General features: G+C 41.0%; 1 protein-coding gene across 3 annotated transcripts in view; it reads left to right on the plus strand.

The window, feature by feature from the left end:
• The window catches only part of MSH2 (mutS homolog 2), a 94,437-nt gene that overhangs the window by 1,495 nt on the left and 67,020 nt on the right, over window positions 1–25,922 (plus strand). For 2 of the 3 annotated variants that reach the window (XM_043511902.1, XM_038396906.2), the window contains exons 2-6: window positions 7,560–7,714; window positions 8,895–9,173; window positions 10,762–10,908; window positions 13,222–13,371; window positions 16,801–16,934. In XM_043511902.1, coding sequence (XP_043367837.1) covers window positions 7,560–7,714; window positions 8,895–9,173; window positions 10,762–10,908; window positions 13,222–13,371; window positions 16,801–16,934 — 865 coding nt within the window. Of the gene's footprint in view, window positions 1–7,559; window positions 7,715–8,894; window positions 9,174–10,761; window positions 10,909–13,221; window positions 13,372–16,793; window positions 16,935–25,922 lie in introns of all 3 variants that reach the window. The other variant, XM_043511901.1, reaches the window with a different exon arrangement.

Raw genomic sequence — 25,922 nt, forward strand, 5'->3', positions numbered from 1 at the left:
AATACAGGACTGGACAGATTAGTTGGAGAAATGAGAGCAATGTGTTGGGGGCTGGCTCTAAGCAAGAAATGTATTGATGCTTTGGGTTCAGGAATGAAAATCTCTTGTATGGTTGCTTAAGGGGATAAGACTTGTGGTTTAATTATGTTCATTTAGGTTTAAAACACTTCTGAAAGATCTTGTGGGCCCTGGTTCCAAACCTGTATTCATATTAGTCACACACATTGACATTAAAAGTCTAAGCACTTGTTTTAGACCAATAAGTGCTTATTTATAGGACTCAAGTATTGGGGGGTAGCTGTGTTAGTCTGTATCCACAAAAACAACAAGGAGTCTGGTGGCAGTTTAAAGACTAAGAGATTTATTTGGGCATAATCTTTCATGGGCTAGAACCCACTTCATCGGATGCATTTATAGATCTCTGGGTTGCTGTAACTTGTGCTCACTGGGTATTTCCACAGTGGACCGCGGGTCAGCTAGGAATAGCCAAAGTATGACACGCTCCCCCCAGCCTTGCACCCAGGGTTGTGGGAAGGGATGTTGAAAATTGCTGTACTGGCTCTACGCATGCTTGGAATTTCCCTAATCTGAGCCATTTGTGGGTGGTTCCAGTTCCCCTAGGTCTGCAAAGTAAGTGTAATGGGACAGACTTCCCCTAAATTATTGTGTGGCACCTGACCTATTTGAAATAAAATGTTTAAAGGTTGGATACCACTGCTTTAGGTGTTTAACTTTAGATACCCAAGCAAGAAAACTTTGTCCTAAATTCATGTAAGCACTCCTCTTTGCCTTTCCCATAATCCTAGGGTGATAGGACACTTGGAATTAAATCGTTCCTAATGTATCCAGCCAATTGTGTAGTGCAATGTTAAACCATGATTGGCAATATTTTTAATGTCTTCCCCCCTCCCCCAATTGTAATAACTAACCAACATGCTTTGAGGCATAGTGCAGTCCAGGTACTGTTGTCTCTAGTGACTGTAACTGAATTCCCGTTTGTGAATTGCATTAGGCTGTTTGCCAAGTAATGCCTTGCAGCAATGAATTTAGCATGTTAATTATATAAGTGCATAATTTTTTTTCCGTTTCCTTCCTGTGTTACTTATATTGTGAGCATCTAGATAAGCCCAAAGAGAATGATATCCAGAAAAATGCTGCAATGTGAGAGGAAAATTTAGGCCATGTCTACACTGACGGTTTTTTTTACTGAAAGTTTGGTTGACGATCAAAAAAGTGCTAAAAAAAAAAATCATTGTTGCGTGTTCACACTGTCTTCCTTTGTCAGCAGAGTACATCCGCAGTTGGGGCAGTAGCATCAACAGTGAGAGTAATGCACGATGGGTAGCTATCCCACAGTTCAGCTGTCTGCCTTCTGCCGCTAGACCTTGTGGGAAGGCAGAGTGGATTGCAGCACATCATGAGTCTGGGCTCAGTGTCCCATGATGCACTGCTTTCCATCCCAGCATTCCATGTGCTTCTGTCTTTGGCTCAAGGCATTTTTTTAATGTTGCTTGTTTTCTGCTCGCCCCGCCATCTGTCTGAAAGAATGGATCCTGCACTGCTATCAAATGCTCTTCTAGCTCTCAGTAGCACATTGCGAACGGCAGTGCAGTTAATTGTGAAGTTCTGATCTGAGCAGGATTCACAGTTGCCTGACCTGCTGTGTGCCATGGATAGAAGCAATACCACATAACTTTTGGCATTCACGGAACCACTGAACACGGTGGACTGTTGCTTTTGGGCAGGGGAACACAGCACTGCGTGGTGGGATGGCATTGTTATGCAAGTCTGGGATAACGAGCCATATCTGCACAACTTTTGGTTGAGGAAAGCCACCTTCTTGGAACTGTGTGCTGAGTTCGCCCTAGCCCTGCGGCGCAGGGTTACCAAATGAGAGCTGCTCTCGGTGGAGAAGTGCATGGTGATCACAGTGTGGAAGCTAGCGACTCCAGACTGCTACCAGTTGGTTGCAAATCAATTTGGAGTTGGGCAGTCAACTGTTGGGGCTGTGTTAACACAAGTGTGCAAGGCCATTAATTGCATCTTGCTATGAAAGACCGTGACGCTTTGCAGATGGGTTTCCCTAACTGTGGAGGAGCAATATATGATGCACACTTTGTAATTTTGGCACCGGACAACCTTGTGACAAAGTACATCAATAGTAAGAGGTACTTGTCCATGGTGTTGCAGGCACTTGTGGATCACTGTGGGCATTTCACTGACCTCAATACGGGGTGGTCTGGAAAGGTGCATGACGCATATATCTTTGGGAGCACCAGCCTGTACAGAAAGTAGCAAGCTGGGGCTTTCTTTCCAGAAAAGAAGATTACAGTAGGAGATGTTGAAATGCCCATAGTGATTCTGGGAGACCTGGTATACCCCTTAATGCCATGGCTCATGAAGCCTTACATGGGAAACCTAAAGAGCAATAAGGAGCAATTCAACAATAGGTTCAGTAGCTTCAGGATGACCATGGAATGTGTGTTTGGCAGATTAAAGGTGCGCCGGTGATGCCTTTATGGCAAGTTAGACCTCAATGAAGATAATATTTCCACGATCGTAGTTGCGTGTTGCACGTTGCCCAATATTTGTGACGGTAAGGAGGAAAAGTTTGCTCAGGGGTGGATTGCTGCTTTTGAGCAGCCAGATACTAGGGCTATTAGAAGGGCTCACAACAGGAGACAGTTCGAATCAGGGAGACTTTGAGGCAACACTTCGAAGATGAGAATCAGTAATGTATGTTGCTATGTTCTGGACTACAATGCTTAATGAAATCAAGTTTTGCAAGGAGGAACTTGTGATTTTTTTGGCCTATGATTCAATATAAACTAATGATTTAACTGCTTTTTTGTTTGTTGCTGCCATGTGTTATCACAATCTGCAGGAAACAGAGTTCATATAAAAAAAAAACCCTTTGCTTTTCTTGCACAAAAAAATACAGCACCACCCACAATTGCTGTGGGGAGAGGAGGTATCAGAGGAGGGCCGACTTTCAGAGCTGTGCATAAGTCCAGCTATCATTTGAAAAGATGTCTGGGGGGGGGGGTGGAGTGAGTGGGAAAGCAAGAAGTCCCAGACAGCGAAAAGGAATTCATGGGTGGAGTTTGGAGAAGTCATGGGAAAAAGTTCTGAATATGCTGATGGGGAGGACAGACAGGCATCTGCTCATTTTGGAGCATTATGAAGGATGGTAGCATCTTGGTTTGCTTCTCCATAACTTTTATCATCCTCTCTATTGCATCCCTGTTGTAAGCCTCATATTCTTTTCTGTCCTGCCTTTTGATTTCCCTCCACTGCCTGTGTTCCCTGTTTTTTGCATATGAGCATTGCATGACCTCCTGGAATGTCTCTTCTTTTCTCCATCTTGGGTGCTTTCTTATCTATTGGAGGTGCTCTGCTGGTGTGTACAGGGTGCCTTGGAAGGCCAGAGCACAAAGAACAATACACAGAAGCATGATTAAGTACATGCAGAGGATTGAAACAGTACAGTAAAATACACCTCTACTAACACACAAATCACTTCCTCACTGACCAGCATGGTGAATTTACCCCAGGGGGAGGGACATTCTACATCAGGAGAAAATCAATATGAAAGGGTCGCAGTGCAGTTGACTAGGGACAATATTCTAAATTTCACACCCTTTTCCACAGACGGGGGTCATTGTAGCAGATACCTCACTCCTGAGAGTGAGCAAGCGTGCATCTATTACACACTTGCAGATTCCGTCCCGGTCCCTATGCCGCTTGCCTGTGTGCTGCTTTTGTCCCTGCGCAAGTGTTTGCAGAATGGCATGGGAAAATTTCCTTCAATGGGGGAAGGAACACAGAAGCTCTGCCAAGGAACCTTTGGCAGAGGATTGGCGAGTACATCCAGGAAAGTTTCCTAGAGATCTCCGGAGGATTCCCATGAAATCTCAGTGTGCATCAGCACCTAGTTCTGCCATACTGCTTAGCTGCACAGGGGAATATCCAGCACGCAGAAATACAGCTAGCCTTGTACATTTCTATGCCCTCAACCCACCTCCGTGCTTCACAAAGCAAAACCAATTACCAGGGGTCTCCTCTCATCCATGGGGCTACTGGTGGTGAAGGTGGGGTCGCCGCCGAAGATAGCATCCAACTCCTTATAAAAATGGCAGGTCTGGGGCACAGCACCGGAGTGGTGGTTTGCTTCCCTCGCCTTCTGGTACATGTCTCAGCTCCTTGGTCATTGCTCTATATTGTAGCATGTCCCAATCATAGCTCTTTTTGCCCAAGCTTCATGAAATCTGCCCGTAGGAATTGAAATTCCTATGGCTGGAGCACAGCTGGGACTGCACAACCTCCTCTCCCGAGATCCAGCAGCTCCGCAGTGGTCCAAGTGGGAGAGTGTCTGCTGTGTGGAACAAGGTCAGCTGGGAAGATGTGATGTGGGCTCTCCATGCCGAGCAAACAGCATGTTGAATTTCAAAAATTCCCAGGGCTTTAAAGGAGGAGGGGTGGACAGTTGCTTTACTGGCTGTAGGGCAGCAGTGCTGGAACTGCTGACCAGAGCGGTCGGGAGGGGAATTGTGGGACACCCTCTTGAGGCCAATTACAGCAATAAAATAAAGTGTGGTGTCTATACAGGCACTTTGGTGTCAAAACTTTTGTGTAAAAAGCCCTATGACTCTTTGAGGTGGCTCTGCTTTGTTGCCGACAGTGGCATTGCAGTGTGTAAACCTCTACTGTTTCATTACCAAAAGCTGCCTTTTGCTGACAAAACTGTGCATTATAGACCGGGCCTTAGTATTGTGCTTGATCAGGAATTGCTTTAAGTACAGTAACTCCTCATTTAAAGTCATCCCAGTTAACGTTGTTTCGTTATTGATCAATTAGGGAACATGCTCATTTAAAGTTGTGCAATGCTCCACTATTATGTTGTTTGGCTGCCTGCTTTCTCCACAGCTGGCAGCCTCCCTATGCGGCTCCCCGCCCCAGTGCCTCCCGCCCACCGGCAAATCCTGTGGATCAGTGCCTTCCCCCTCCTCCCCTGTCTCCTGCCCGTGGCAGTCAGCTGGCTTGCAGCATTTAGGAGGCCGGGGGGAGGAGGGAGGACTTGGTGCGCAGGCTCCCCCTCCCTCCCCTGCCTCCTGAACCCCGCAAACCAGCTAGTTGCCCTGGGCAGGAGGAGGGAGGGGGAGCCTATGCGCCAAGTCCTCGCTCCTCCCCCACTCCTTCCTGCCTCCTAAACACCGCAAACAGCTGATTGCCCCGGGGGGGGGGGAGTGAGGACACAGCATGCGGTGTAAAGGTGGGGGGAAAGAAGAGGCGGGTTAAGGGTGGGGGTTTGGGGAAGGGTGGAGTGGGCGGGCCGAGGGTTGAGCCCTCCGTCCCTGGTGCTTGCAGAGTAGGGGAAGCTGCTGCTGTGCAACGTGCTTCTCTTAGCCTACCGCACCTTTGTCTCGAGTGCCAGTGGGCTGTGCCTGTGCGGGGTAAAGCAGGGGCACCTCCCAACTATAGTACTGTACGTACAGTAAGTTTGTAAACACACAGCAGGTGCACGCTACACCCCCACCCCACCCCAGCGATTCACTGTTGCTTTGTGGCCCGACGGCCCTGCTCAGGAGTAGGGCTCTACACCAAGTGCTTGCGACACCACCAGCTGCCTGCAAAGCAGCTGCGGGTGGTGCACAGCAGAGGCCCTACCTTACTGTCTTGCTACAGAATAAATAACGTTTTATCTGCTCCCCCCTTGGCTGGAGGGAGGTAAGAACACAGAGGGCGGCAGCCCGCCCAAAGCAAGTTACAGGAATAGCGTTCCAGCGCCTGCTTCGTGGGAGCAAGAGGGAGAAGTGGCATAGAGATGCACAGAACCTGGCCCTGCTCCCATGAAAGTCTGTGAAATGCACAGGAACTTTGTCATTCATTTAAAAAAAAGGGGGGGGGCAGGAGGGAAGCAAAACAATAATTTCTAGATGTTTTTTCGAGTTCAGCAAGAGGAGCAGCCAGACAATCCACCTTCTTCCACTCTCTGACTCCACCACCTCAACCAAGCTTCATACTCAGCAATGATGATTGTAGTATTAAATTGCTTGTTTAAAATGTATATAATGCCTTTTTGTCTGGCAAAAAAAAAAAAATTTCCCTGGATCCTAACCCCCCCCCATTTACATTAATTATTATGGGGAAATTGATTCGCTTAACATCGTTTCACTTAGTCACATTTTTCGGGAACATCACTACAATGTTAAGTGAGGAGTTACTGTACAGTGTAATATTACTAGTTCACATTCGGTAAAATAAATCTGAATGGCACAGTCACAATAGTGATAGTAATTTTTCCCTCATTTGTATCAAGAGGGAAAACATTGTTCTGTAATACATGGCTAAACTTTGATTTTTTTTTTTTTTTATTTGCACTGCAAAGACTTACTGATCTTGACAGTGTATTACAAATTCTAAAGCTCATAAAGATTCAAATCCAGAAGATATTAAACATGCATGCATGCATTTATATTCTTCCTTAGTTCCAGGTTTAAACTTAACCAAAACTTAACTCTTGAGTATCAGCTATAGTATTCAAATGCCCTAAAGTATAACTTTTATTTTGAATGAAGGTGACATGTAAAATTTTATTCACACATTTGTCATGTGCTGATAACCTCTTCTAATTATTTTAAAATCAGACTGAACAAAATACTAAACATCATGTTGTATGAGCAATCCTGCATTGGCAGAGAGAGAGCTTAACAGTGTGTGTTTCCATTTCCTCTGATTCGAATGTAACTCATTTGTATGGCTATTTGTTTTCTTCATTCAGAACTCAACCATCTAAAATCCTGCTATAGTTGTAAGATTTGTAGGATAAGTGGGTGGTATACTTATTAAAGATACAAAAAGGAGAGAAAAGCTTCAAATTTGGTGGACTTAAGAGTGAAACCAAGAATTTTGTCAGCTACACATAGTTTCCTTAGGCTAGTGGGCTTTATGGTGATGTACAGGTTTTTTTAAGTTAATGTACATGCTCTTAACTCTTCTATTTTATTTCATTTTTTTTATTGTGGCAGAATTCAGGTCACTATATAGTAGGAGGCTGTCCCTTGAATTAATGTGGATAACAGACCTTTTTCATGAGTTGGTTGATGGAGATGAGTTATTATTAGTAGTACTCCCCTGAAGAGAAAACTGTAGCTTGTTTCCACTGTCCTTGCTCAGTAAGTCTATTGTGTAGTGTGAAAGACATACTAGTAAATCTGAGGGTAAAACCCATATCAAAAGGGAAAAGTAAATCAATTTTATAGATTAGTGAAAATTTTTGAAATTGATTTGATTTCTTTCTGGGTCAATCAAGTTTTCTACAGAATCTGTATCTGTTCTTAACACTTGGAAATCTGCATACTCTTTACAACTAAGTGAGATGTTTTTATTTTGGTTCTTGGAATTTGTGCGTGCTTCTTCCTTGCTTGTCAAAATAACTGTATCCTCTAAAGGTTATTAAATTTATCCTTTGCAGAGCTCTCAATTACAGAATATATGTAAGAAAACCAATAGCTACGTTTATCTTGCAAATATTTTATTCACTTTTCCTCTTCCTGTAGGAAATCAGAAACTCGAGAGTGTTGTGCTTAGTAAAATGAACTTTGAATCTTTTCTGAGAGACTTACTTCTGGTTCGTCAGTACAGAGTTGAAATTTACAAGAACAAAGCAGGAAGTAAATCTACCAAAGAGAATGACTGGTATTTGGCATACAAGGTACAATTTTCTATCTCCATATATGATTGAAGTGGAAAAAATGCAGATGTTTACTATGCTTCTATTCATCCAGTTTCAAACTTCCTTACAGACTTTCAGTGCCTCCAGTTGGCCATATGATTGTGGGGAGGTGGAGGTGTATGTCCATTTTTTTTTTCTGTATGTCGCTGCATTTCCCTGCTACTCCAGGGTGGCTGGATCCTGCACTGCAGGTGTGCCATATGATGCTCTAGGGGGAGCTTCAGGACAACTGCCTTACTATATAGCTAGTGGTTTAAATTCATATTTTTTTCCTGCAAGTATAGTCTTAATAGTTTGAAAAGTTAGAACCCTGTCCATTTTATGTACTGTGAGCATGCAGTATTTCATTTGTCCCTTTGTGTCTTTAAAAAAAAAAAAAAAGCATGTATATACAGCATATTATATTACTATGTTTTACAGCATCAAAAAATCACTATACTACAGGTGTCAAAATGTTTCTATCCTCACACTCCAAAGACAACATTGTATTAATCACATTTAGGCTTTCTTTGCAACCATTAGGACAAGAAATTTTTTTAAATCAAAAGCTAAAACTGTAGAATCTGAATGTCCTGTGGTCCACAAATTACAGGCTGGGTGTTTTGACACTTCTGGATTAGAGTAACATAATTTGAGACTAGAAAGGTAGTTCAAATTAATCTTAGTTTGAATGCAGTGTTGTAGTTGTGTTGGTCCCAGGATAGTAGACACACAAGGTGGGTAAGGTAATGTCTTTTATTGGACCAACTTCTGTTGGTGAGATGCAAGGTTTTGAGCTTACACGGAGCCTGAAAGAGATCTACAGAAGAGCTCTGTGTGTATTCAGAAGCTTGTGGCTCTCACTAACAGAAGTTGGTCCAGTAAAAGATATTACCTCACTCCCGTTGTCTTACTTTAAAAGCAATTTCAGATTTCAATATAGTTTGGGAATCCAATTGCATTGGGAATGAATTTTATTGGATACAAATTTATGTAGTTAGTTATCATATTTGCTTTTATTTCTATTTCAGACTGATTTTAAAGTTTGAGAAGTCTTAGGGTGCTGATTTCACTGAAATGCAAAAAATCCCCAATTTGTTCTACTAACCTTGACAGTGTTTGTTCTGCAAGAGATTAGAAAAAAATTGTAGTGCTGTTCTAAGTTTTCTTTCTCAAATAGGGTTCTCCAGGTAACCTTGCCCAGTTTGAGGAAATTCTCTTTGGCAATAATGACATGTCGACTGCCATTGGTGTTGTGGGTGTTAAGCTATATACTGCTGATGGACAAAGAATAGTTGGAGTTGGGTATGTTGACACTACGCTCAGGAAGCTGGGTGTCTGTGAGTTTCCAGATAATGATCAGTTCTCAAACCTTGAAGCTCTGCTGGTTCAAATTGGACCTAAGGAATGTGTGCTACCAGGAGGAGAGACTTCTGGAGATATGGGAAAACTGCGACACGTAAGTGGGGTGAATATGTGGACTGACTGATTTATATTTGTATTAATTGAGAATGGGAAGAAAAAGCTCTGAAATAAGTTGTGAACTAAGATCGATAAAGGCTAGGAAATGAACAGGATTAATAAATTAACTTGAGGGAATTCTGGATGATAACATGTAATCAACAACAAAAGATACTGATAATCCTGGTCTACGCTCTAGAGTTAGATCTGCGCAAGGCAGCTCATGTCAACGTAATTCTAAGTGTCTAAACTAAAATGTTGCTCTTGCTGATATAATACCCACTATGCCAACTTAATAATTCAACCTGCGTGAGAGGCGTAGTGGTTAGGTTGATATAGTTAGGTCGACGCAGTGTCTGTATAGACATTGTCCTTACATAGACTATTGGCTTACATAGACTATTGCCCAACACTGACAATTAAATTGGTGTAAGCACTCCTGGTGGGGACATGCACCAATAACACATGGAGTGTAGTGGGGACATGCAAAAGTATGTACTTCTGAGGGAATTTTGCGCCCCCCCCTCCAAAAAAAAAATTTTGCACATTTTATTTGTCAATAAATAAATGTGGCTCCAGCATGGCAGTCGGGAGCACAGGCCCCTGGCTGCACAGAGGTGGGAGATCATCCTACAGGATCCAAGTATGGGGGAATCCATGTGTGGGTTGAGAGTTCTGTGTGGGGGAAAATGTGGATGTGGGCAGCTTGGTGGGAGGTGTGGGTGCCAGGGGGATCTGGATGCACAGGGGCTTTCTGGGAGGTTGTGGCGGAGGGGGGGGATGTTGGGTGGAGCTTGCGGGGCTGAGACTCGGTGGTGGGGGGTCCAGGTGTGTGAGGCTTGGTGGAAGGGTTCTGGGTACGGGGTGTGAGGCTCGACCAGGGTATGGATATGGGTGGGGGGGTCCACATGCACAGGGGTTGGGCAGACAGGGGCATAGCTCCCTGCAAAGTGACCCCTCCCCTGCAACTGAGGAAGGTTGGGGGCAGGAAGTGGGTGGGGTATGGAGCTTGCTGCAGCTGGGGAGGTTTCTGGGGGTGGGTCTGAACCAGCCTTGGCAGCTCCTTGCAGGGGAAGAGGAAGTCCTGTCCTCCTCCAGCCCAGCTGGGACTAGCAGCTCAGCCTGGTGCAGGGTAGGAGCCACAAGCCAAGGTTACCCCAGACCTGTAGTGATTGACATCTCCACCGGCTGCTCCGGGTCCCAAGAATGACGCACCCTCACTGCTGAGGGAGGAGTGGGGGGTGTGACTGCTCCTGTGACTTCCCTTTGCTTCTCTGTGAGAGAGCCATTTCTCTGCGGGGAAGCAAAGAAATCTTCAGGGGACATGAATTCTGCATGCATGCAGTGGCGCAGAATTCCCCCAGGAATAAAGTGATTTAATTACTGCAGTGGCTGTACAGTGACATAATTTAAGTCAACATAATTTTGTAATGTAGACATACCGTTAAAGTAAAAACCTATCTTACGTCCCCCTGTATAGTCTAACAGTTGAATACAGATTAACAACTTGTCTTTGAGACTACTCTCAGTAGTTCTTTCACTCTCTTGAGAACTGGAAATGACTTACTATAACTTATACACAACAGATCATTCAAAGAGGAGGAATCATGATTACAGACCGAAAAAAGGCTGAATTCACAACAAAAGATACTGTGCAGGATCTCAACCGCTTGCTAAAATCAAAAAAGGAAGAGCAAGTGACTAGTGCAACATTACCAGAGATAGAAAAACAGGTGAGTAACTTGTAGCTGCTGTAGATAGAGTAGCAATTGATAATGCGTATTTTTTTAAAAATGGAACACTGTCAGTTGTTGACTGACCACTCTGCTTTTACTATATTCCTTTCTTCCTGACTTTGTTTGTTAATGGGACTGTAAACTCTTCAGGACGCAGACTGCCTTTCTGTTTGTCCAATATCTGGCATATTTGAGCACCACCAAAATGTGAACAATACTTTTTAAATGAGATATAGCAATAGTGTATAACTTTGATTTCACTGTACTGGTGTCATGGCTTTCGTAATGCCAATTGTTTAGAGGGGAAGCTTGAAGTCTGTAAGATTCTTTTAAACCTTTCCCTGACTACTGAAACTACATCACCTTGTAGTTGATTCTTTAATGGTCACTTTTTAAAGGAAACCCCACTATTACTAGGAACTACTAAAGCATAAATGAAAAGTAGCTTTAAATTTGCCATTGTGCATTTACAGTTCTGTACATAAGATGGTTATTGAATCCTACTCTTCTTCATGGGTTTATAAGTGGTTTTAGGTACTTATTCCTATGGTCTGAAACTTATCATAGAGACCTCTAAATTAATGCTCTCTGTTTTGGTTCCCCATGGAATAGAATCCCATTTTAAGGTCCTGATGTGACATTCAAAGCTCTTTAAGAAATTGGGCATAGCTGCGTGACAACACATGTGCCCTCATGCTGACTTGCATAACACTTGCTCTCAAGGAAGCAGTCACGTTTTTATAGGAGGAAGCTTGTCATTGCAGGAGAGGGCACCTTCCCAAGAGTTGGAATTAGATTATAGAATTCTATCCCAGAAGGAATAGGAGTGACTGCAGGCCTTGTGCCTTCTTATCTCATTTCCATGACTTAATGTTCCTTAAATCTTTAATTACACATTTAGGTTAGTCATAGCAAATGGAATCGGCCAGCCAGTCCAGTTTCTGCATGGCTGACCTCTGCATATGTGAGAACATCCTGTGTCTTTTGTGCTGTGGCAGCTGTACAGTGACCTTTCTAGGCAAAAATCTCATGGGAGGGCCAACTTGCCTGTCACAGCTAGGCACAATAGACTATAATGCAGGTTAGGAATGGTAAGGGTGGTAAGGAGTAAAATTCTGCATGGGTTACTTAATTTGTTTGTGACTTTTTGCAATAGGTCACAAGTGGGAGGGGTGGTGATCTCATGTTCCATTAATGGCTTCTTCAACTTTATGGCATCTACGTGATGGGTCTCAGGGTCCCCAGCCCTGAGAGTCACCGTGTTACCCTCCTGCCTCTTTACATAGTATCTATACATACAGTTCACAATAAGTTTAGTGATCAGTGTGATTCTGGCTTTCATTTAATCTTACATGACCTCATATCTGGATAAGCACCATGAAAGTGGTGTGCTAGGTATAGTGAGTTTGTCAGGCCTCTTAAGAGTTACTGTTACAGAACAATGAACACTTTGCCTGTTGGCACTGAGGGTTTCGTAGGGTCACTGTTCATGTGTTAGGAAAAGGTATGGTTATTTCTGCTGCTTGGACAGCCTCAAGAGACACAGAAGGGTAGTTCTTTTTGGGTGGCTCAGGGAGTAAACGTGTGTGAGGGTACCATGGGAGCAGCAGTAACAGCTTCTTCCATAGTACTTCAGTGAAAACAGATGCAGACTTAAACACTTGTATAAGCATATGCAGTATTAAATAGTTTCTCACAAAAATATTCCATTCCCCTTTTTGGTCTCATTTGGATTTGAGATGGGAGCCAGGGATAGTACCTTTATCTCCTACCTAACTACTTCAAGGTACTCGGCTTTGAAAGCTAGATGCACATGCAAAGGGTACGTACTTACTTGCCAATCGTTCTTCTCAAGAAGTTTAATCATGTACTTTATTTCCTAATTTTTTTATGGTTTGTTGGCAAACAGCCATAACAAATGTAAATTTTTTTTTGTTTCTGAATATTTTGAACATATATTTAGCACATGCTGTATTTATATACTAAAATACTTTGTATTTTGTGATTTCTAAGGTTCCTGGTAACCAGTTCTGTGGAAATGCATGAGACACATAGGCTTTATCTTCACATGTACTGGATTTTGTAACTCCACAGAGGTTTGATGACCCTGAGTGTAACCCAAGGTCCTAGGGCATTATGAATTCCTGTTTTAGGCTAAAGTCTCATCAGATAATCAGAATTTTTGTCTGCTTTTTGATATTTTTTAAGTTGACGTGGCTCTGAGATGCTACTCTTGGATATTGTCATTCTATAAAAGCATCTGTTGTCAGAACTAGTTTGTTTTACTGTAACACACCTTTGTAACTTTAGGTTGCGATTTCATCCTTGTCTGCCGTTATCAAGTATTTAGAGCTCTTATTGGATGAATCTAACTTTGGACAATTTGAATTGACTAGCTTTGACCTCAGTCAATATATGATACTGGATAATGCAGCTGTTCGAGCTCTTAACCTTTTCCAGGTAAGAAATAAACGTATTTAAACTAATGAACTTGCTTCCAGTTTAATTCAGAAAAGTATACACTTTGCTACTTGGAAATACAGACTACCCCAAAAATCCTTTATAGTGGTGGTGGTGCATAATTGAAGATTCTTATTTTTGGTTTCTATTTTTTTTGTGTGTTTGGCCACTCTAATACTGTGTAATTCCCTCAAAGTCCCCCACACAGCTTGCTTTTTTCATTTCCCCCTCTCCCCCCTTAAAATGCAAATTCGCTGAAGTGGAATGTTTCACCAAATCTATTACAGATTTCGCAAAAGTCTTGTTGAAACAGATAGGTTTTCTATTGGAAACTTGCCGGTGTTCCAGGGACCCTGCTGAGGCTGGCACTCAAGGCTTCTGAGCTCCCATTTTCAAGCCTGGGCTCCCAGGGTCCCTGCTGTGGAGCTGGGAGCTTTTATTCCTAGAATCAGGTTCCAGAGCCACAGGTTTTGGGACAGCCCTGCCATACAGACTACACCGGGCCAGGCATTCTCAGGGCTTCCAGCTGGCCCAGGAGATTGGAAGTGCTGGGGTCACCAGCCTGACGCAGTCTGCATGGTGGGGCTGCCTCTGGGCAGCAAACCCTGGGAATTGGTCCTATGACCTCCAGGCTCACAGTTTAGTGTCAGGGACCCTGGTGACCAGAGAATCCTCGTTCAAACAGGGAGCCCATCAGCCCCAAGAGCTCCAGGGCTTATTGCAGTGGAATCCTTGTGAGTTTCATATCTAGGATTCAGTGAATGACAATGTAGGGGCTTGGCTACTCTTGCAAGTTAGAGCACATTAAATCAGCCCTGGGTGTCCTAATGCCTGAGGTGTTCACACAGGCAAGGCATGTAGCGCGCCTGGACTCCACACCTGGAGCGCCCCTGGTAATCCTCCTCCACAAGAATCCTAGAGCTTGCTGTGTCCTGGCGGAAATGCTAGGGTGTCAATGTGGATGACAGGTTGCATTACTGCACTGCGATTGGCCTCCGGAAACATCCCATAATCCCTTGAAGTCAAGTGGCCATTCTGGTCATTGTTTTGAACTTGGCTGCAGGCATGTGGATATCCCCTTTCAAAGCTCTGTTTCTGACAACTGGCATGCTTATCTGCTCTGGGACACACAGCAAACCATTACTGTGCAATTCCGCTGCTGCAGAGGGGTGGGGGTGTGTGTGTGAGAGAGAGAGAGAGAGAGAAGGGCGGGACAGTGGGTCTGATGTTGATTTTTCCCCCTGCCGCTGGAGCACACCATATTTTGGTTATTCCAAAATAAAATTTTGATCTGTGGCTTGCCTAAAACTTTCAGTAACTTTGCTTTAATTCCAGATTGGAACAAAAGCAAATGTGAAACAACTTCTCCCTAACCGAACACCCTGAGTTCCTGCCAGCTTTACTTGCTATATTCCTTATTTCTGTTAGTATTGCAGAGCAGTATATCTTTCAGAGAACAAGATGGATTCTTTTGTCTTTTGCATCATAGTTGGGGTTAACCAAACTCCCAACTGTAGAATATTGTGACCACCCAAAACACGCAGCTTGTCGTACAGATTTGCGGTTGAATTTGCAGAATGTCAGAGGAGTTGCCTCTCTCTTCTTGTAAACCAAGCAGATTTGATTTGAAAAACACCTAGAAGATTTCACACTAGATCACACTAAACAAGAATCTTGGATATGACAGTTTTCAGATTAAAAATGTGTTTTAAATACAATTTAGCTATTTCTAAGACTTAACTTGTAAGTGATACATTAGCTATAACTTCAGAACCAGAGTAATTACAGGGTGAAAACAAAGCAGTTCAGACAGCAAAATTAAGAACTTCACTGCTTTGTTTTTTCCCTCTCTGTACTTGCATCAGGGGAGCACCTTCAATCCATTTTTCTTGGGATCTTTTTTACCCATGGTGCTCAAAGCTTTGTCCTGGTTCTCGCTGCTATAATTTTATTAAGATGATGTTGAAGTAAAAAGAAAACGGTACAGAGTTTAGGCATAGAAGTTTCTGGTTATCAGGGAATAAGGTACAGATTATCAAGGGGTACGGAATTCAGTTTAGGAGCGGGTGGCGTAAGGAATACATAATCTGCAATCTCCCTGATTGGGGTAAAAGTTTAACGGGTTCAAAGTACAGACATTACAATGCAACATGTTGAGCTGGGATTGACAGGGTGTGTCTAAGTAGGTAAAATGAGTTGGAAATGGCTCTCTCCAAAGACAATGGATGGGACTTAATAAACAGCCTATGCATTTGCTGCCTTATGGGTAAGGCACTTCCTAATCTGTCCTTAGGTTTGTTGCCAGCCTGGGAACAAAGAGTCTGCCACATGGCACTACTGCTTGAATGTCAGGCTTTTCTCTCTTGACTAGTGTTTCTTCTAAATAGAAAATCTGTTATGAAGTCTGCTCTTACATACTTTACAATTTGAGTCGATCACTCTGTGAGGGGGGGGGGAAGTTTCTGACTCATAGCGCAGCTGATGTCATGTAGTTCCACATGCTGCCTGAGCCATACAATTGTAATGTAGATTGGCAAGTGCAGAAAAATAAAGTTTGCGAGGAAACTTTTGAAGAGATGCAAAACCAAATATTTGTTCTGTCGGTCAGTTGACTAGTTATGTATTTTTAAACAAACACTTTAGCTATTACATACAATAGAGTAAATATTTCATATATGTGAAGTGCCAGTGTCTATTATAACAAGAAAGTAAACTGTTATATAAAGTATTTTGGAGTTGACATGACTAATTTTAAAATAGTGTTAGGTCTTGGGTCTGCTTGCACTCAGCTTGATATTTCATAGTAGTATACAGTTCTCCGATATGTTGACTGTGGCTATTGTACTCTGCCAACATAAGGTTCTCACTTCCCAGCATTTTAAACTGATATTCTACCTAGCTGAATTCCATTTCTCTCTTCTGGATACTTTCTCCATTACTATAGGTGTGTCTCTCTCCGATAGTGAAATCAGATCTGAGACTGGATTTCCATTTGAAGCCGTTTGATTTTAATTATAGGTGTGCTTGAGAGGGTGAGAGAGAAGAGATCAAAACTATAAACCCCTCCACCCAAGCTGAAGGCCTTGAAGCAGATGTATCAGCTATTTTTGAGTGTTAAATGTGTCTGTGAATTTCCTGCTGGCTGAATTTTGTATAGCTCATTTAAAAATATAAAGCTGTGCGGGTACACACGGCAGGTCTGCAGTTAATATCTAACCAGAGACTGAAGATAGTGTACTATAATCTGAACAGACCTGGTTTAAAGGTTGTAGCCTATAGTACCACAAAGTGCCATTATTATGCTAAATTTCATTGGGTCAGAAATGTAAAACTAGAAAACTCAAATGTTCTAGCAAGCTGCAGTCGTTTTTTTTTTTTTTTTTTTTGCCAGGCGCTCTATTTTTAAAATTTCTACTTTTTTCTTTCCAGAGTTCTGTTGAAAATGTCAACAGTACACAATCATTGGTTGGGTTATTAAATAAGTGCAAAACTCCTCAAGGACAAAGACTGGTTAATCAGTGGATCAAACAGCCACTTACGGACAAGAACAGAATAGAAGAAAGGTAAACATACATATTGGTATGCATCTGATCACTTCACTGCAAATCCTTACACTATAGATAGGAGTCTGGTCACACTTTTTTTTTTAAGCCAATATATTAATATTTAGCCATATATTTATCAAACACCTTTTCAAGGTTGAAGTGTTGACTTTTTATTGGAAATAGACTAACGAGCACTTAGAGATTTCTGTAGAGGATAATGTAAATTTGTTTACAGAATGTGTTAGGTGGTGCATTATACTTGGAGCAAAGGGCTTTTTTTCTCTAATCGACTTGTATCTAATAGAAGGATTAATGTATCGGGTCACTAAGCTAGACCCTCCCAGTTATAATCCTTTATACTGAATCAAATATCACAAGTTACAGGGGCGTGGAGCCACAGTAGGCTTTACAGTTTTGAACGCTTGAGACTTGGGCTATGTAAATGCAGCAGCCACTTTCTTATCTAAAAGTAAATTGTACACAGCTTGAATACTCCGGTCTCCCAGCCCATTCTGAAAATGCCTCCATTGTGTTAACAGGACATTTAGACACCCGAGTGATCACTTATATAGGATGGCACATCTAGATCGCACCGTTAGGAATGTTACCTTCTGAGTGGAGGGACTTGTCCATCTTTTATAGATGCTTACTATGCAGATCAATACTTATGCAGATCAAATACTCCACACACATAAATAGTCCATTCTATCTTGGGGCTTTATGCTGCAGCCCATCACCATGGTATCTGAGTGCCTTCTATGTAAAATCAATAATAATATCAAAATCCTTGGAGTACTTCATGGAGCTTTTGGCACACTCCCACTCAGTGTGAATAGTTAGTTAGCTTTTATTTCCTCCTAGACATACAGATTGAAGGTCAGAGGATGTGTTTGAAAAGTAACTTGTTTGCCTTGTGACATCTTGTTCATAATCTTTCTATAAGCAGACAAATGAAATTTTTGACACTTCCTAAAATGACTGAGTTATCCTTTCATGTTCTCAGATGGATAGCAGGTTTGTGTGTGTATATGTATATTTTAAAATTATATTGCAAAGCACAGAAAGGGAAGCCAGGAAATTCCGATTTTAACTTTGAAATGGCCCCAGAGGCTGGCTTTCATATGGTGCCTTGCCGATATTGCTTGACATACTTATATAAAACACTGTATATGCTGCAATTAGGGCTGTTGATTAATCGCAGGTAACTCACGCAATTAATTCAAAAAATTAATCACAATTAAAAAAATTAATTGCTATTAATCACACTGTTAAACAATAGAATACCAATTGACGTTTAATAAATATTTTTGGATGTTTTTCTACATTTTCAGATACATTGATTTCAATTACAAAACAGTATACAAAGTGTACCCTGCTCACTTTATATTTTTTATTACAAATATTTGCACTGTAAAAATTATAAACAAAAGAGATGGTATTTTTCAATTCACTTCATACAAGTATTGTAAGTTGCACTTTCACAATAAAGAGATTGCACTAGGAATGTAGATTTCTGTTTTTTGTTTTGTTTTGTTTGTTACATAACTGCACTCAAAAACAAAACATGAAATTTAGAGCCTACATTTCTTGTCCAGCCAATTGCTAAGACAAGTTTGTTTACATTTATGGGAGATAATGCTGCCCACTTCTTATTTAAAATCTCACCAGAAAGTGAGAACAGGCGTGGGACTTTTGTAGCCAGCATTGCAAGGTATTTACATACCAGATATGCTAAATATTCGTAGACCCCTTCATGTTTCAGCCATCATTCCACAGGATATGCTTCCATGATGATGATGCTTGTTAATTAAATTTGTGATTGATCTCCTTGGGGGAGAATTGTATGTCTCCAGCTCTGCTTTACCTGCATTCTGCCATATATTTCCTCTGATGGTAGTCTCAGATGATGACTTAGCACGTGTTCGTTTTAAGACCACTTTCACTGCAAATTTGACAAAACTCAAGAAGGTACCAATGTGAGATTTCTAAAGATGGCTATAGCACTCAACCCAAGATTTAAGAATCGGAAGTGCCTTCCAAAATCTGAGAGGGATGAGGTGTGGAGCATGCTTTCACAAGTCTTAAGAGCCACACTCCGATGCGGAAACTATAGAACCCAAACCATCAAAAATTAAAATCAGCTTTCTGCTGGTGGCATCTGACTCAAATGGTGAAAATGAACATGCATCGGGCCGCATTGCTTTGGATTGTTATCGAGTGGAACCTGTCATTGGCATATCCTCTTCAACGGTGTATGAAGGGACATACGAATCTTTAGTGCATCTGGCATGTAAATAACTTGTAACACCGGCCACAACAGTGACATGCGAAGTCCTGTTCTCAATTTCAGGTGACATCGTGAACAAGGTTGTGGGCAGCATTATCTCCCGCAAATGTAAACAAACTTGTTTGACTGTGCGATTGGCTGAACAAGAAATAAGACTGAGTGGTACTTGTAGGCTCTGAAGTTTTATATTTTGTTTTTGAATAGTTTTTTTGGACATAATTTTATATTTGTAACTTCAACTTCCGTGATAGAGATTGCACTACAGTACTTGTATTGGGAGAATTGAAAAATACTATATTTTGTTTTACAGTGCAAATATTTAATCAAAAATATAAAGTGAGCACTGTACATTTTCTATTCCGTGTTGTAACTGAAATCAGTGTATTTGAAAATGTAGAAAACATCCACAAATATTTAATTAAGTGGTATGCTATTATTAACAATGTGATTAATCGTGATTGATTTTTTTAATTGCTTGACCACCCTAGCCGCAATGTCTTTAGAACAAGGGGTAGTATAACTACATGGAGTAGTATAAGAATGAAAGTTCTAAGAACTCTTATTTTAATAGAAGAAGTCAGACCTCCAGTGTATGCTGTCTAGGAACTTGCTTAAAGCAAGCCTCCTTCATAAAAATGTTGTATTAAATATCTGTCTGAAATATTTGTCCCTAAGTTGCTTGAACGTCAGATGATTTTCATAGACTATTTGCATGAATTTAGGATTGCACCTATAGCTGAAACCTCATTTTTATTTTGGCCACTTGCAAACCAAGATCCATATTGACCCTTTGGATTTGTGTCCGTTTTAAGAATGGTGGTGCCAGTCACAGTTCTATAGCTAAGGTTGAATTCCATTTTGCACTGAAAAAGGCTAAATTCTTTTTTTGTCTGAAAGACTTTCCCACACGCAGGCTGAGTACAGAATGACTTTTTTTCTGATAATATACAAGCAAATAGTTGAGTTAAAATTTGATATTTTAAGGAATTTAGCATCTATGGGAATCTCTTCTTTGCCTGAGTGACTCTAATGTAGTGGTTCTCAACCCGTGGGCTGCTTGTGCCCCAATCAGCACGCGGCTGTGGCCCATGTGACATTCTCAGGGCCATACAGATAGTGTGTGTGTGTGTGTGTGTATATATTGTATGGATGCGGTCCCACATAACACACAGAGAGCTGCATATGCAGTCCACAATGGTAAATAGGATGAGTCATACAAAGATACTAAGAGCTAATACAAAACTGATTATAGTGTGTAACATTACTAATTATAAAAATAGCCTGTGAAAGTCCTTGCTGTTTGGCAGACATTTGAAATCCCGAGAAACTAGAAATTCTGCTGACTGAAAAGTAGAGGTTGCTGCATCATGCTTCTTGGTGAGCTCTCATACATGGTATATTTGGCTCATTCCTTGAGTCTGGGGTGCATCCACATCTTTCTGAAAAATCTCACTGTATAATTTCTGTTCACCTTTCTTAAACAAAAATGTTGATTCCACTGACCTATTCAGTCCTATATGCGTATTGTCTTATTGTGGTAGTCTCTGGGACTTGATCTGGGCCCTATTGTGCTAAGCATTGTACAAACACATAAGTGTCCCTATCTTGAAGAGTTTAGTCTAAATATACTGTAGAATTATGCACTTTTAATATTGGTTACCTGGCTGGATTATTTTGAGATGCTTCTAAATTTTGCTTTGGTGCCTCTGTAGTTTACCTTGGTTAGGGAAATTAATCCCAGCTCTAGCAGCCTCAAACTATTGTTAATCTGACTACTAGATGTTGGAATTTTATACCATTCAGGGAGATTTGGATGATGAAATCAAGGGGTTCAGATAGAATTTCCTTGTTCACTGAGCTTCTAGTGATTCATTCAACACCTTTTCTAGACTAAAAAGGTTTTTAAAATTTTTTTCTAAACTAATGGGTTTTATTTAAGGGTTTAAAAACTTGTTGCTACCTAGTGCAATGGGTTTTAACACCTTTCAAAGTATTTTAACTAGTCAGGGCAACACTAATGGTTTTATTAAGATACTATGAAGAAGTTTTCTCTTAAACTTTCTCTCAGGACAGGAAAACATAATTTATCCCTGCAAAGTATTGACAGTTAACACTTCTGCTAGCCACAGTGATAATGTAACGATGCTCTGGAACAGTTGTCAGTCAAGGTTGAAGTTGGAATCTTTCAATTTTCGTTTGAGATCAGCCGTCAGTGTTGAGGTTGAAAGGTATTAGCCTGCATCTACACCACGGGGGGGAAAAAATCCTGGTTAGGTTAGAGGTAGCGAACTCTGACCTAATCTTAGACCCCTTTTGAATTTGGACAAACCCTGAAAGTGCACCTGATGGCTACAGAGAAGTTTCCAACATATAGATTGATCGATGGACGTTTCACATCAGAACGTGACTTGTGATTGGTTTACAGTACAAGCTACTATAAATAATGCAGGTGAAATGAGTGGTCATTTTACTGACATGAATAGGACTTGCTGGCTTTTGCAATAAGCCTCTAGTTTAAAATATAGATATGCATTTTTATCTGATGACAAGGTGACATAGTAGCGCTTAAAACTGTTTGAGCATTTGTATTATAAACCCCTTTTCAAGAATGCTTAATATAGTAACTCCTCACTTAACGTCATCCTGGTTAACGTTGTTTTGTTACGTTGTTGATCAGGGAGAGAACATGCTCGTTTAAAGTTGCACAATGCTCATTTATAATGTTGTTTAGCAGCCGCCTGCTTTGTCTACTGCTTGCAGGAAGATCAGCCCCTTGGAGCTGGCTGGTGGGGGCTTGGAACCAGCCTGGACCAGCAGCCCGCACTGTCTGCTCCCCTAAGTTCCCTGTGCGGCAGCCGCCAAGCAGGCTATCAATTGCTGGGCAGTTCAGCTATTTCCCCCCCACCCCCCCGCCATGTGCTGCTCCTGCTGTCTGCCTTGGAGTTGCTCCCGGGAGCCTCCTGCTTGCTGTGCAGGGGGTGGGGGGAGGGAGAGGGGTGCTAATGTCAGGGTGTCTTCCTGCTCCTGTACCTCATCTCCACAGAGTGGGGTTGTGGGGGACAAGATACAGCTCAGGACCGAGGGAGCTTGCTTGCAGACGCTGCTGTCTCAACTTGCTGATCTACTTAAAAAGGCAGTGTACTTGGAGTGGGGTCAGCATACTTAAAGGGGCAATGTGCATCTCTCTCATGCACAGGCGCACACACACACCCTACCTCTTCCTCCCCCCCCCCACAGGGTGTATGTCTCTGTCTCTCTCTGCCATGCTGTATCTCCTCCCTACATTCCTGTTGCCTTGTGGAGTATGAGGCTACATTAACAACAATGACTTAATCCTTGAGGGCTCAGCTGAGTGCTAGTTCATCATTTAGCAGTAAGGCATTCCCTGAGAAATATTCCACCCTCTTCCACTCTGACTCCACCACCTCAGCCAAGCTTCACAATCATCGTTCCTGTGTACAGTATTGAATTGTTTGTTTACAACTTACTGTGCGTGCGCGTGTGTGCGTGCGCGTGTGTGTGTGTGTGAGTGAGAGAGAGAGAGAGAGAGAGAGAGACACACACACACACATCAATGTAGCGTTTTTCAGGAACATAACTACAACGTTAAGCCAGGAGTCACTGTATTCTAAAAGTTGCTTCAGGGTTACTTACATTTTCATTAGTTGGTTTTTGCTTCTAAAACCAAAGTTTAAGACATGGACTTCAAGTGTTTTAAAAAACAAACAAACCGCCCCCCTCCCCCCCCAAACAAAAGCTTCATCAGCCCAGCACAAAACAGATCAAACTAGTCACTTTTATGACTGTCCTTTACAAATCACTGATTTTAATTTTTCCATGTGCTACACATGGATTTAACTTTTTTTTTAAATGATTGTCAAGTGATTTTACCTGTATTAATTTGGTTGGACTGTAATATTATAGGGAATAAACAAATAACTTTGAACAGAGACTCCTTCTAAAACCAGTAGTTTGTGCCCAAGGGACACGTATCGGTGTTTGGGTTGGATATATGCCTGAAAGCTGTTTGCTTATCCACACTTATCCAAACTACTTTGGTCCAGAAATTAGATAGCCAATTTGATTTAACTTGGGTGGGAAACGCTGTTAATTTATCCAAGTAGACTTGACCATCCTTAGTATGACCCTCAACACTTCTAATTTTGTTAGGCTTTCAATAGTATTTTCATGAAAGATGTAAATGGAACACTTTAAACATTTAGTATTTTTGATTGTGCGCCAAAATGAATAAATGAAACTTTTTTAACTTAAAGCCCCAAACTCTGAGTTAAAGTGTAAATTGTCTTGACTTGTCCTCTTGTTTGATATTTTGTACAAAAGTAAATAGGGTTGAATTGTCTTTTTCTTAAAAAGCCTGATAGCCTAAATAGGTACTATGACATGTCCATACCCAACCAATATTGAAGGATAAGCAGACTTTCATTGAGATTTCCTGTTCTAGCATTGCTCAGTACATGCCACCACTTCAGTAGCAGGTAAAAGCTAATAGAACTGTATGAAACTAATGGGCTTCATTTCAGAAATTCAAGTAAACCTTTTTTCTCTTTTTCCACCCACGCTGTTCTGCACCTGAGTCTGAGGTTCAAAGAAAATAAAACAGGAACTTGGCTGAAACTGTCAGGTTTTTGTCTGGCTTTTAGGCTTTGTTATAAAAATTTCACACATCTTTAATAGACTAGGGACATCATACTGCCCCTCTTCTTTTGTTCCGGCCTTCCAAGGTTAAGGTATAATAACTTTTAAAAAAAAAAAAAAATATGGAGGCTTTGCTTAAGATTTGTTTCTAAGAAACCAGGAACTAAAACAGACTTTGAACGCTCCTGCCCTCCCTTTCTTGAATGACAGAAGTCTCCAGTTAACCTTTTAAAGACTGAATGACTTAACTGCATGTCCAAATAGTAAACAGTAATCATTCAAAGATAATTGCTTTCTGTCATGGTGTCCTTTGTGATTAGAAATTTGAGCTCATTCACTTAATGTAAAGGAATAGGAGCCCTGCATAGTTTATAGATTATTGCAACCACTCTGTTTAATCAAACACTGAATGAAAGTTTGAATATCATAAGCAACCTAGAGTTGCCAGTTAATAGGGCACTGACAAGTAGTTGAATCTAGATTACTTTTAATTTTTATAAGTCCTGATATAAACATTTTCATTAAATCTATGAACCAAAAAACCATTCTCCTCTAGGATTTGCAATATACATATGGAAACATTGTGCTAGTTCAGTAAAACCAGAATCTGAATCTGGTTAGTTTGTTCTTAAATTGTACAAGCTCAGTGAAGTGCAAAGAGTAAAAAACAAAGGTATGCATCCGATGAAGTGAGCTGTAGCTCACAAAAGCTTATGCTCAAATAAATTTGTTAGTCTCTAAGGTGCCACAAGTACTCCTTTTCTTTTTGCAAATATGGACTAACATGGCTGCTACTCTGAAACCTACAATTATCCTTGGAGAAGTAAATTTTAGATTAAAAGTCTAAAGTGCTTTGTTTAGTAATACAAGTGTTTCAGTGACACTTCTTTGCAAATCTGTTTCTCTAAACCGTCTCAGCAGTTTGAAGAATCTGTAGTTATGATTTTGTTATGCTTTAGTATTTACCTAAATGAAAACTGGCACAAATCACCAGGAGTCCTAGAAAAGTATGATATTGAGAACCAGTTTCAACCGGTTCAGGATTTTTGTGAAGGGTTAAGGATGGCGCAGTTTCAATATGTGAAATGATAAACTGGCTAGTTACTATACAGTACTTCGCTGCTTGGTTTTTTATTGTAATTATGGAGAATAAAAATAGTCTCTTCTGTTTTGTCATATGAAAAATGTTGCTTTTAAAACTACTAATTTTTTTTTTTGTTCTGTCATGAACATATTTAGGTTTCAGTGGACAGGCAAACGTTATTTAGGTGTTTCATTTAACAGGAAACTGTCTTCCAGTCAATAACTCTCATGCATATCTAATAGTTTCATGTGTATAAATTGTTCGGTATTCAGTGGTTGGGCTTCAATGTGAAACTGAAGGCTCTTCGCTTGAATCCTAAGTATGATGACGACAATCTCTGCTTTTACGCTGTTCAGCAGTACTGCCCGCAGCAGTCCGTATTAGTTGGTGGTGTCATAAGCTAAATGAGTAACACTGAATTATATAAAACTCATTTATATTACTGTACGTGGTTCATAGTATAGCGGGGGCAGCTTACATTTCCATGGTAATTTATACAAATTTTCAGTCATAAAAACTGAACTGTTGCATCAAGAACTTTTTATTGTTTAAATTAGACATTATTCCTGGTGGGATTCTGTGCCCAAAAAATCAAAATTCTGCATATTTTATTTGTCAAAATGTAATGTAATATCATACCAGTTTCAGTTGTTTTGGTAATTTATTTAAACTACAATACAGAAAAAAATTCGCAATAAGTATTTAGCATTTCCTAAACACATGAAAGTTTAAGTTACAAACATTTGGTAACTAATACTCTGCATTCCAGTTATAGTCCTGCATTTTCATTTAAATTGCGGAGTATCAAACAGCACAGGGGGGGAAAAAAAAGTAAATGTCATTTTAAGTTGCTCAGACTTTCACACATGAAAGTCATAGTTTTGATAATCATTGTCCTGGACCTGGCTGGGTACCTTGGGAAGTGCTTGGTTTTGATTGTCCTGACATTTTGACTGCTGGTAAATATTTTATTTGCCCT

This window comes from Dermochelys coriacea, chromosome 3, assembly GCF_009764565.3.
Source record: "Dermochelys coriacea isolate rDerCor1 chromosome 3, rDerCor1.pri.v4, whole genome shotgun sequence".
Classification (NCBI taxonomy): domain Eukaryota; kingdom Metazoa; phylum Chordata; order Testudines; family Dermochelyidae; genus Dermochelys; species Dermochelys coriacea.